Below are 12726 nucleotides of genomic sequence, written 5' to 3' on the forward strand. Positions count from 1 at the left end.
AAATGTTGCATGGAACAAGGAGAATATATTTTGTTCACCCCAAACACTTTTACACCAGAAATGCATCAAGAACAGATCTCTAAAATGTACATACAGGAAGACTGAGCACGACAAGCAAAACCTCACGAAGTATTCACATGAGCACCTGTCCATTACGTTAGGGCAGACTTGAAACGTATCCTTCAAGGCTGTAAAACATACTTTGTGACATAAGATGGTTAAGAACACAATGTTACATGATACTAATGTTTAGATGTAACTACTGATGTTATGCACAGAGGCACGAGCAGTCAGCCAGCAGCTTGACTGAGAAAAACTAACAGAGGAAAAAGAGCCCAGGCAACAGGATCATTTGCAGCCAAAGTTAATCGCCCAATAACAATCTATTTCACTGGCACTGAGCAGCTGATACAGTGTAATGATTAACAAAAATCACAAGTCATCATCTCTTATGTTTTTTCAATTTAATTAGAAAAACACAGCTTGACGGTATAAACACTTATCCTGTGATTTCTCACATTACTTATGGTGAAGAATGCCAACATGGTGAGATGAGCACATCAGCTTAATCAGAAACCCTGTGAAAATGGGTTCGATGAAGTCTAATAGAGTCATTAGAATGATGATGAGTTTCCACCGACACTGTGTAGTCTAATGAATGACAAATAAATAAATAAACACCCAATGCTGTTCTATTCACAATGAAATGCAACAATGGGCATATTTAATAGCCACCCAACACAGACAAGAGTGCTATTTAGCCTGACAAGATATCAGGTTCGAGCACTTACTGGAAGACAGCAAGGAATGAGGCAGACAATCATTTGTCATAGTTTGTGGCTGGGAAAGAAAGTCTCAATGGTGCACCGGCTGACTGACCGGCACAATAGCGTTCCCAGCACATTAATTCACAGGTCTGGCAGGTTTACTCTCTATACTGAGTCTAAAACCACAGCCTGCATTACCTTAAATGACATTTCTCTCTTTCAGTTAAGAGAAGGAAAGATTAGTGTTGTAACCAGATATTAACCAATGACACCAAGAAAGAAACTAATCAGAGAACTTCTTGTAAATGTAAATTTTGACACAGTTCCACTGTAGGCCAAAATCAGAAAAATACAAAGAGAAGAAATATCACAGGCCTCCCTTGATACAGAGATGTTTTCAAAATTCATTCAAGGAAATAACAAGTTAAAAGCACGGCCGTAGGTAAGAAATACAGTTCTTATTCCGTTCTTATAGGGGACAATAAAAATTCTTTCCATTTGTTACAATTCCTCTTCAACTACTGCCCATGACGTCACAAATAAAAATACTTTTCGATATAAAATTACTTAAAACCCCAACAACACAACACTTGAATCGACGTAATAAATGTCAAAAAGAAGCAAACAAACCTTGGGAAGTGGTCGTCCCAGCTGTGAATAAAACTTAGTCCAGAACTGCATGAGAGACATGGGTCCAAACGCTGCACTATGGGGAGGGGGGGGGATTAAAATACACACACACATAAACTCCTGCTTCACCTTGGACTCTCACTAGCCCTTTCCCAGTTCCTCAACACACACATCTGCCTCTGCCGCAGGTACGCTCTGGGCAATGAGCTCACACATACAAACTCTGTTGCTCTCCCAAACAGAGACAAGGGCAAGTCTAAAACATGCTTCCTGCTTCGCTAGGACAGTCAGGCATTTGCATAGAGGGCTTAGTCATAGTGTTTGAGGACTAGTTCCTCACCGCTCAAAAAAGGTGGTTGGAGAGTGAGTGAGAGAGCAGAGGAGGGGAGGGGAGGGGAGAGGTGGGGAGAGGAGGGAGGGAGGAGGGGAGGAGCTTTCAGGAAATGATGCTTTTGTTGGTAAGTGACTAGAGTTACTGGCAGTCGGGCCCATTTTACTGTACATGGTGTAACTCAACCGCATTTGTAGTGTAAACAGTTTTGTGCTCTGGACCTGGCCGCTCCTCACACCCAGCTGCTCACTGCTGTGTTTAATGGGCTTGGGCCACTATTTAATGATCATTATATTTAGAGATTGACTCCGTGGCTGGCTGCTTGTCTCATGTCATACTCTGCTCTTTGTCTTCCTATTTCTTCTGCACAGGCTCAATTTCAAGTCTGCTATTCTTGTAATGATTAGCAATTAATGGAATGATCTACAAGCTCAGGGGTGCAAAGGCTGATAAGAAGCAACCAAAAGAAGTTGTCTTTAGATTATTTGCGGGGTGAGCTGCTTCCACTGATCTCGGCAGATTCGAGTTGTCAGATAGCCTGTCAAAACATCCCCCTGTTTATTCATCTCGGAGAGTCTTCACATGCTCCTCCAATAGAGGCTGTGCTAAAAACATTACAGACAGCTGAGAATAACAGGACAGCTGAAGTGGTTAGAGAAGTGTTTTAACAGGTTGCAAATGTGCCTATTCAGAGAGTCTTTTAAGCATCAGCCAGTACTTCTATCTGTGCGCAATCACAAATAAATATCGCAGATGGGCATTCCTGCTTACTGGAACCACAGATATGATGGTAAAAAAAAAAAAAAAAAAAAGGGATTCTGGGAATCTGATGGCAAATAGGTTATTCCAACAAATCCAAGATGGTCATCAAAGACCATGTTTTAACCATCAGCTTTTCGAAAAGAAAAAAAGAATAATATTTACTAGCCACAAATGAGGAAATTTGTTGTATTTAAAAACAAGAATAATGCAATTTATTTCTCCAGTGGGTGGAATAGATGGAGGGGTCCATTTGCACACCCAGCTTCCAGGAATAATGATATCAAGCCGGCATCGTGAGGTACTGTAATGTCCATCTCTGCCGGACTGACGGAGAGTCAGACTGTCAGAGACGCTGTGGCGCCTGTCCATGGTGTCATCATACGAGTGGGAATCCTCTGAATAATGTGTGTGCGTGGGTCACTAGGGGGAGTTGAATCATTAATGAGCTTTTGTGCAACGGACAAACTCTCAAACATACACACCTCTTTGCATCACAGCCTAAAGAAAGACACATCCACTCATCATGACTTCACTCACACACAATCGCAATTAATGTACAAACAACACTCAGTCTTTGTCAGTTGTTTTCCATAAACCTGTTGACAGTGTGTAATGTGTAATGTGGCTAACTAAGGTCACAGACCAACACAGTTTGTGTAGATTTTAGTCATTCTGAATTCATTGCCAATTCCGATTGTGATTTCAGGCATTATTGATTTCTGATTCCAACACAACTTCAGCTGGACGTGCTAGGATTAGCTTACTCGGGTCGCTCGGGTGCCTGTGCCATGCTGCAGGAAATGCTCTGCAATATAGAGAAACTTCTGTTTTATTAAATAAATACACACTTCTTACAAAATGTAGGACAGACAGAGGTTGAGCCATCCAGAGCTAAATTAAAACTAGATCAGATCGGGTGGAGCAAACAAGGAAAACATAGCACCTATTAACTCCTCAAATTAACCTTTAACTTCCTCCTAAAGTAGGCCATCCAAGTGACTGTGTGAGAGTGTCTCTTACAAGGAAGTAACTTAGAAACACCAACTGATTTATATCATGGCATAGTTGAGGCAAGCAATAAGTCAAGAAAAACAAGATAACCTTCTATGCCAGTAAAATGAACCCCTGAGGCAGAGCACCTTTCGGTTTCTCTCTTTAAATTCTTCTTCAAATAGCTTCAGAGTATATCGAATTATTTATTCAAATTATATCAACTGTCTGGCTCCATTGTGCATGCATACTTTTAAGCGACTTCCTCGAAATTCTGCACAATACATTTTGTCTGTTCAGAGACCATGGGATTGTGAGGACAATTATTATTGTTATTATAATTATTATTATTATGGACCTCTGATTGTGTCCTTAATAAAGTCTTATTATTTATTATTATTATTACTTAAAGAACTATGTTCATTTGCACACAGTAAGGGAGTGAGTAAGTGTGATGATGGATCAGCTGCATAGATAGAGACTGCATAGATTCAGAATTAGTGGATCTTAAAATTTTTGACACTAAAAGGGTTACATGTAGGTTTTTCTTGCCCTCATAGGTGCTCAGGGATTTTGTCCCACAAAATCATTGAGAAGGAGCTGAAGGAGCTAAGCACTGCTGGGGATTTTTCAGTATGATATAGTATTTATAAATGAAATGATTTTGATTTTGCAAAAGAAAAAAGAAAAACAAGACTGAACAAAGCTCCAAATCAGACTTGATGCACATGAACTCTTCCTAGAAGTGCAGTCAGTGTGCACGAAAGAGCATGTGTGTAAAAGTGAGAGAAACTGCTCAGAGACAGAGTGGGTGTGCAGCACGAGAGTAAGAGTGTAAATATGCCTGAGCATACCTTAGAGTGCATACATCTGTATGTACAGTGTGTGTACATACCTAGAGAATACAGTAGGTGAATTAATGCATGTTCTGCAGAGTGCTGTTTTCTCTTTGAGGTTAGCCAGTGTGGTTAGTGAATGAGTTTTTTTTCCCCTTCCAGTAAGTCTTGTTTTCATTTTGACACCCTGCAGAAAGCTTCACATCCTATAGATCCACAAATGACAGAGACGTGCACGTGTGACAGTGTGACAGAAGTGTGCACTTCTCACAACCACAGTTTTAAAATTACTTTTGAAGCAACGTGCTATCATGTTTCTTGCTGTGTTTTCTTTTGATGGTTGCATTATGTCCATGTTAACCTCTGCTGGTTTGTGAACAGTCCAGCGACATAATGGAAGCCACAACCTGACATCAGTTCTAGCACATACTTAATGAAGATCAGAAAATATGTTGCAGCCTTAGTTTTGTTTTGTCAAAGCGTCCATTGTTTGTCATGTTTTTTTTTATTGTGCCCAAGCTGAGCGTTTTGATAATGCTTTATTTTATGGGGCCTTTATAGTTTGCCAAGAAGGGTTTAATGTGTAACTGTTATCTCCAGGGATGTTTCCTGGAAAGGACTGACTGAGCAATTTGATTCTGATATATCAAATGATAAATTACAGTAAGCTGTAAGTAATTTCATAAAGCCACTGTCTAGATTCACTGAATCTCTGAAGTAGAAATGTCTACAAATAGAAAATAAATAAAAATGCATCCAATAAAAACATCTGGATAAATTTGTGTCACTTCAGTAATTTGTAAATATGAATGAATTACTTTATTACTGTTATCAGAGACTTGACACCTTGTAAGGAAAATAAAATTGTTGGAAATTTCTATTATAATGTAATTGGGACATTTTCTGGTGCCATTAAAGCCCAGTGTTATTGCCTAAACTTCATTAAAAAATGAGGCATCTTCTTCATTCACATCATTGTGCAGTGCTCATGTATTCCATTTCAGTTGTTAGCTAATGATAAATTGTAATTGACTGATAATCTAAGGGATATCGAGTCACAAAGCAAAGTCTATTACATCTAATACAAACAAACATTTGGCTCTTGTTTTCAGGTTACAAGCAATCTAGAGATAGACATCCTGTCCACATGCTGCCACAGCATGTTTCCTTACAATATGAGGATATTCCAGCAGAGCTCCGCTCAACTGCATAAACAAACTAAAACACAATGCGGAAAGCCATACAAACCAAAATGACTCTATAGCTCTAACTGAAACAGGGAACTAGCTGAGGTAAACATGGCAGTCACCTGACAATCAACCTCAAAGTAAAAAAAAAAAAAAAAAGGAAAATCACATCAAAATGTCTACCATTGTGTAAACGTGTCTCTGAATGCTCGTGTTTCAGTGGTGCAAAGAAAACAAGAAATCCTGCGTTCTGACTGTGGACATATTGAGGAAAAAACAGCCACCATCACATGGCAAATGTGATGGTGAAGGAGGGGGGAAAAATGGAGGGTGAAAAAGGGTGCTGAGTCTGAGGTGGTAGATTAGTCATGATGACCCCGTGAGTTACATTTTCTCTGCATGCCTCACATGGCAGGGAGTGTCCAAAACGAGAAAGAACAGCTGAGAAAGCACAACACAAGCACAACACATCTCGCTCTCTCTCTCTCTCAAACACACGCACACACGCACACACTCTTCAGGAACCATCACATTCCACATCTCCAGTGCCAGGAAACCAAACTTGCTGCTTGTGAATACACCAGTCATGAAGGAGCCAGATTTAACCCAACCACATACAGTAAATGACAGCTGTCACATCATATTTTTCGAAATCTGTGCACGGATGATTCAAGCCAACATGTGATCCGCATAATCAGGAACCCCTGTATGGGAAAAGGCCTATGGGCAGATGGGCTTACACAGGCGGATGGAAAACTAGGGAAACCCCACGTGAATCACAGAATCCATGCCAGTGCAAATACACACGCGGCGATAACATCACTTTCTTGTGTATAAAACCATCCTGTGTAGTTTGTTCATGAAATCCCCAACCAACCCCTCCCCCCAAACTAAAAACTGAACATTTTTCAGAATTTTCACAGAACCACACACCTGGACACAAACATGAAGTGAAACGCTTCTGTGTCATGTTTGTGTCTTAGCACTTCTCTGCTTCCCCGTCGGACTGTTAACTATGGGATGTGCTGAGAGAGATACAGGAATAATTTAATGAAGTGGTACATTCAGGCATCAAAAACTTGCAATAACTAATGCCACTTGTGGCTGCCCTATCATTTTTAACTGAAGTGACTCTTGATGGGAAAGTTAGTAAATAGTCCTATAGAGAAACTACTAATCCTGGAAGAGTTCTTCTGCCAGCCACATAATGTGCACCTGTAAGGACATAATTTCATCTGGCAATATCTTGCTTAACATCAAATTGAATTAGCTGTGAAATGTAACCGTGAGCTTTTATCAAACTCTCAGGCTGCAAGAAATTAAAAAAACTCGAGCTACTGCTCAACAGCTGCCGAAGAAAAGTCCTTTAACGTGAAACTGACTCACTTACAGAATGTTCTGTTTAAGTAGGTTGTTGAACCTTTGTATTTGACCTTTATACTTTTCCATGAGAATTGATGCCATGTAGAGTTTATTTATACTGCATTCCAGCTGTGTGGATGCTGCATTACATATAAAATAAAACAAAACAACATGAAAACTATTAATGTGAATGCCTGCTCATGCTTATTCCGTTTAATAGGTTTCGTTATCCAGCTATGTGAATAAGTGGTTTTGAGACAAATGGAATATTATTTGTAGTCCTCAAAGCCCTTAAAACTAAACAGGAACTTTGTATTTCCAGAGGCGAATATCTAGGTTACTTACTTTGGATAATCCACAGACCTCTCTGTCAAAACTACTATTAATGTGTTTACTTTAAACCCCTGCTCTTTTGCCACAAAATAAACTTTACACTTTTTGAATTTGTGGGAACATGAAATCCAGGTCAACATCAGTTTAAAGTGATGTAATAAGAAAAAGGCATCACACAGTGAAAAGCTGTGGAGAACACATCATTCAAAGTAAGAAGCGCACTTTCCCTTTCGAGTGCTGTCACATCTCACCACTTTTCTTGTTATATATCGCTGAGGCCTTATGGTAAACCAAGAGAAACCCGCCTCCTCTACTGTCTGACAGGCTAATCACGAGAGAGATACTGCCAGTTCGCTTGGTAACCCATGACTGCCCTTCTTTAAAACTCATCATCATAGCATATTGTGTTTTAATATAGTTCCATAATGGCACTCATCAGCTCAGCCCAAATAGGCTTCAGATTAGAAACTCACTGGTCTGTGTCATTACAATTGGCTCCTTTTCATACAATGCTAACCATAAGGACTTGGCTGGATGGGCACAAAAGTGCACAGAAATAGAAAATGCAAATGACGGATAGTAACCATCTGGGATGGTGGGGTAAACATAAGTGTGAGCAAAAGGCTGCACCTTTATTTCACTGTCCACGTTTGAGCATTTACCATCTTTAAATGAATGCTCCTTACCCTGACAATGGCTTCTCTGGTAAAAGGATCAAATCATTCCCAAAAGCTTAAAAACACTTTTCAAGAACATTCTTACATCATAATGTTCCTGAAACATAACTAAATCTTGTGGTGGTGTCATTCAGAGCATGACTGAAAATCACACTGATTTCTTAAGATGCCGTGTGTGTATGGGTAGAGGAATTGCTGTGTTAAATTGCAGAGTCTTATTAATGACATGCCTTGACAGGAATGGGGCAGGTATTGCTGCAGTCGTCTAGACAACACTAGGCTTTAATCAGGCTGCTCTATGGTAAATTAAGCTGAGTTGAATACACACAGAAGACCAGATGAAAGCACTGGGTGTGAGCCACAGCAAATTGTGTCTGAGTAGGTATGTGTGTTTACATACTGGCTCTTTAAGGCAGTGAGTGCATGTGTGTGTGTGTGTAGGTTTGAACACAAACAGAAACACACTAGCACATACACTAGAAAATACGAAAACCAACCTGGGGGAAATCTCCATTTCTAGGGAGGTTGAGGCTGGCAAAGTCTACGTCAGAGAATCCCGAGTACATCTCCATGTGCACATCCGGAGTGGTGGTGGTAGTGCTGCTGTTCAAGTGGTATTGCCTGGAGGGGAGAGAGAGGGAAGAGTTTTAGTGTCTTTGAACTGTCTTCTACTTATTTGGATCAAACCGACACATGCTGTTTTCTCACCCTCGTACAAATTTACACCTTGTACCTGCCACATACAGTACAAACACAGCCCTCTATTATTGCGCAAAAGCCACTTGAGTAGAGAAATGAAAGTGGTACCAAACAGCATGTCATGTGACCAGGTGGCCAAGTGGTCAAAACAGTACTAGACAGCGATTCCAGTTTTGGTATAGAGGGAAAATAAGGTGATCTAATTTTAGAATGCCTTTTAATTCATTCTGTTTGAGCAATTGCAACACATAACACAAACTTAACAGATGAAAATACTTTAGTTTTGTTTGTTGACAACACTACGCATTTAGTTATGGCATGAGCCGATACCGGTGGAGTGAAACCATGTGCTCTTGTCTTGTACCTTTCTAGATCAAAGTACCAAAGAATGAAAAGCTGAAAACATTGTATATCTCTCAAATATAAAAGAAGGATTACGAAAACACATATTCATAGATCAAACATGGCAGAAAGAGGTACAGGTTTAAAAATAAAATAAAAGAAAGAGAGAGAGAGAGAGAGAGAGAGAGACAAAGAGATAAAAGACAGAGATGGGTAAGAGAGAAATGTCTTCGGAAAGTCAAGAGATAGAGGCTGACAACATGCTGCTCTGACCTGCGTGAATATCCAATGTCCACCTTTCGTACAAACCGACCATTATCCTTCAGCCCGGTGTGACGTCTTTATCAGAAGCGGCTCTACGGACCTCGAACTAAAGTCATTTTCAGTTTCTTCCTGAGTACAAGCATCATAATGCATCAACCCACTATACTGAACACAAAATGAAAGCAAAAGTAAAGCTTTGTCAAGGTGGAACTGTAACTGTACCGTCCCATGTTCCTCTCATCCAATTATATGCCAGAGCTCAGGCTCAGAGGGAATGAGCTTGGCCAAAGCTATTCACAGGATTTGGCTCTGTGTCCTCAAGCACGGGCCAGAGATCAGTGAGACTGATTTGATTTAAGTTCAAAACACACTAAGGGAAAGGGCAGCGCTAAGCCAATGTGTATAGAAGCCAGACAATGAAAACATGGTTCCTGTGATTTTTTTTAAAAACATGTGGCAAAATTCCCTATTTAATGATTTCCACGCTCAAATATTCTGGGCTTTTATTACATGTATCCTCTAATTATCACTGATGAAAACATTTTTGTTAAAGAGAAAAAGTTGCAAACTTTTGGTGGCAACTGCTGGTAACTAATGCCGGTATGCTTGTTTCCCACAATGTTGGTCTAACAAGTTATGTTAACTCTTAAAGGGCCCATATTATGCAAAATCCACTTTCTACAGGTTTTGTAGTGGTCCTATGTGTTCCCGTGGCCTTTCTATGACGCCTGGAGGTGAAAAAAGTCTGTTCACTCCCTTAATTGATTTCTACACTTTTTTGAGAACGTGTCTCCAAACGGGCGAATTGGAAGTGCTGGCAGACTTGACGTCAGGATGCGCTGAACTCAAGTGACTCCACCTCCCGGTACTTCCTTATACTCCCCCTGGGCCAGTCTGGAAAAACGTGAGCTCCGCCAGCTGACACTTTTCCGGAACCCCCTGTCCCAATGTCAACACTGGCACATGTACCTGTAGTGAAAACCACACCCTCTCTCCATGACAGGTGTGGAGTGGACGTGGTTTACACATCTTATTTGCATTTCAAGGTGCAGACACAGAAATGGCTCGTTCTCAGGAGAGCTCTGGAGAGCCACTTTTAGATTACTGAGATGTAGAGCTGCAGATTGATTTGGGGACAATACACTAGGAATACTATATGGTTGGACAACTTAGAACCATGTGAAATAGTTGAAAAACAGCATAATATGGGACCTTTAAAATCATAATCACTAGGGATGTAATGATCCTCCAAAATCTAAAAGTTTCCATTTTGCTGACTGTAATGTCAAAGTTAACATTCATCTTAAGTTAACCAAGCTTTTACAGTTAGGTGTAATTACTCAGTCATGACTGGAGTAAAATTATAGACAACAAAACAGGTGTGAAGGTTAATATTTGCAAAACATACACAGCGTCTTGTAGGTTACATATTTATATATTTTTTAATATATATTTTTGTTGTTACTCGTGAAAAGACAAAAAATGGGTTTTTTACATCAGTAATGTAATGAGAGCTCAACGGGCTGCACCTGCAGCTGTGGCAACAGTGTAATTATGAACCATATTCATAAGTGATGATTATAAACTAGAAAAAAGGTCATGAGCTCATACTGGTAAATAATCGCTTAGTTCTCAGAAAGACCATAGCACTGAATGGTAACAGTCATCCACACTGGAAATCCCCTTTCTGGCCTTTTAGTCAACAGTGATATGACAGTGATATTATTACAGCAGCGGCGGTCTTGGCAGGACAGCATCAGCTGTTTTCCAAAAGCACAAAGCTGGTTAGCAGCTCTTGGCCAAAGAAGGTGATTGCCTTCCTGTTTGTGTACATGTATCCTGCCCAAACTACACAGTCAGTAGTTGGGTGTAGATCATCACATGAACATTGTTATGCTTGGACAACCTTTTATTTGAGGCTACAGGCATATTGGCCATGTATCAGTGTTGTTTTTGGACATTTGGCATCCATCAGCTTATAACAACACCAGGTTATCATCTGACATCTGGCTGGGATGATGATTATAATCACAAAATATATGACTATGATTACAGACTTGAAGTGTCAAGTGAAGTACCTAATCAAAAACGTTTTATGATGCAGTGGTGAATTTGTAATAGTTTGGAAAACAAAGCTCAAATCCTAAATCACCGTATAGGAATACTGCTTCTATGTACTTTGCAGGATTCCTGCAGGAACAAAGACAGACAAGACCTGGTGACAATGTCAGTGGCTTTGCCAGTTAAAAAAATGTGCGAGTCACTCCCCGGCTTATGCAACACATAGCATCTTTTACAGCATCTGATTCTGATCAGGTTTTTGCTTTTTGGAGTATTTTGCGATTTATTTGATACGGAAAGCAGAGACAGAGATAATGTGGGGACAGAGAGAAGGGGAAACAATGCAGCTGGCCAGGATAACAGTTTTTAAGAGAATCAGTGATGAAAGATCCATATTCTGTTCTGGTTTGAGTTTTGATGCTTATCAAATGCTTTGGATTTCTCACTGTTCAAAAAGGGGCATCAAAAGAGTAGAACAAAGTTTCAACTAATAACTTAGAATGATGTGTAACACCTACACCATTCTCATATTCACATAAGCAGCATTACTGTGCACCCTTTTGTGTAATTTAAACAGATTTTAACAGTGTCCATTAAAGGATGGAGGTTTCCAAAATGAGAAAACATGAGAAAAATAAACTCATTTTCACAACGCTCCATGACACAATGCAGATGTTTATCAAAGAGTTTACTGAACATCTTGAAACTCAATGGTAAATGGTGACGATAACCAACAGCAAAGATTCCTTGGAAGAATACTTCCTTAGAGCAAACACACCCATGAAATTTGACTGTCACGCTATCAGCAGTGTGCAATAAATGAACTTTGAGTCATAGCACCAGGAAGCACTTTGGCAGCAGACAGTATCAACAGTGAATCACAGGAAAAACAGAGATGGCAAACAGCAGGTCAAGGTATGTTTTGGAGAAGCAATATCAAAAAGCTCACTTTGAGCATCATTGGACTCATGTCACCATCTCATTGTATCCAGTGGGAATGGATAAAAACAAACAGGCCTCTGATGTTTCTTCAGAAAATGTCTCTGAAATAGGGTCTACAGTGTATGGGGTCATGTCTCAGTCATGTTAACATTAAGTACTGATAACAGTCAGGGCTTTTAAGGCTGATGAATCAAGGCCATCACACAATCAGAAACAACCATAGGCATAAAAATAGAGAGAACTGGTCTGTTTCTTATTTTTCTGCTCTAAAGTGTAAACACAAACATCCAGGTCCAGCTGTGTGGGACAGGCTGAGTAAAAAAACTATCATAAACATTTACTGAGATTTAAAACTGTGGTTGTTGTTTCATCTCTAATAGGAAACCCCAGTATAATGTAAGTAGTCAATTAGCATAAAGATCACAGTAGAGGTTTGCACTACATTAATCTTTATTTGCATGTACAGTGCGATCTGTTGGGAGTATATAGTGACATATTCTTCACTGACCTGGCTCTGTAATCAAGCACACAAGGTCTGAAGAC

The 12726-nt window shown here is 39.9% G+C and overlaps 1 protein-coding gene across 4 annotated transcripts in view; it reads right to left on the minus strand.

Annotated features, from left to right (window-relative positions):
* sbno2b (strawberry notch homolog 2b) overlaps window positions 1-12726 on the minus strand; it is a 62806-nt gene that overhangs the window by 30087 nt on the left and 19993 nt on the right. For 2 of the 4 annotated variants that reach the window (XM_083970854.1, XM_083970853.1), the window contains exon 4: window positions 8373-8496. In XM_083970854.1, coding sequence (XP_083826980.1) covers window positions 8373-8496 — 124 coding nt within the window. Of the gene's footprint in view, window positions 1-1397; window positions 1734-8372; window positions 8497-9189; window positions 9342-12726 lie in introns of those variants that run through there. The other 2 variants (XM_083970856.1, XM_083970855.1) reach the window with 2 other exon arrangements.

The sequence above is a fragment of the Trachurus trachurus genome (genome assembly GCF_905171665.1).
Source record: "Trachurus trachurus genome assembly, chromosome: 4".
Taxonomy (NCBI): domain Eukaryota; kingdom Metazoa; phylum Chordata; class Actinopteri; order Carangiformes; family Carangidae; genus Trachurus; species Trachurus trachurus.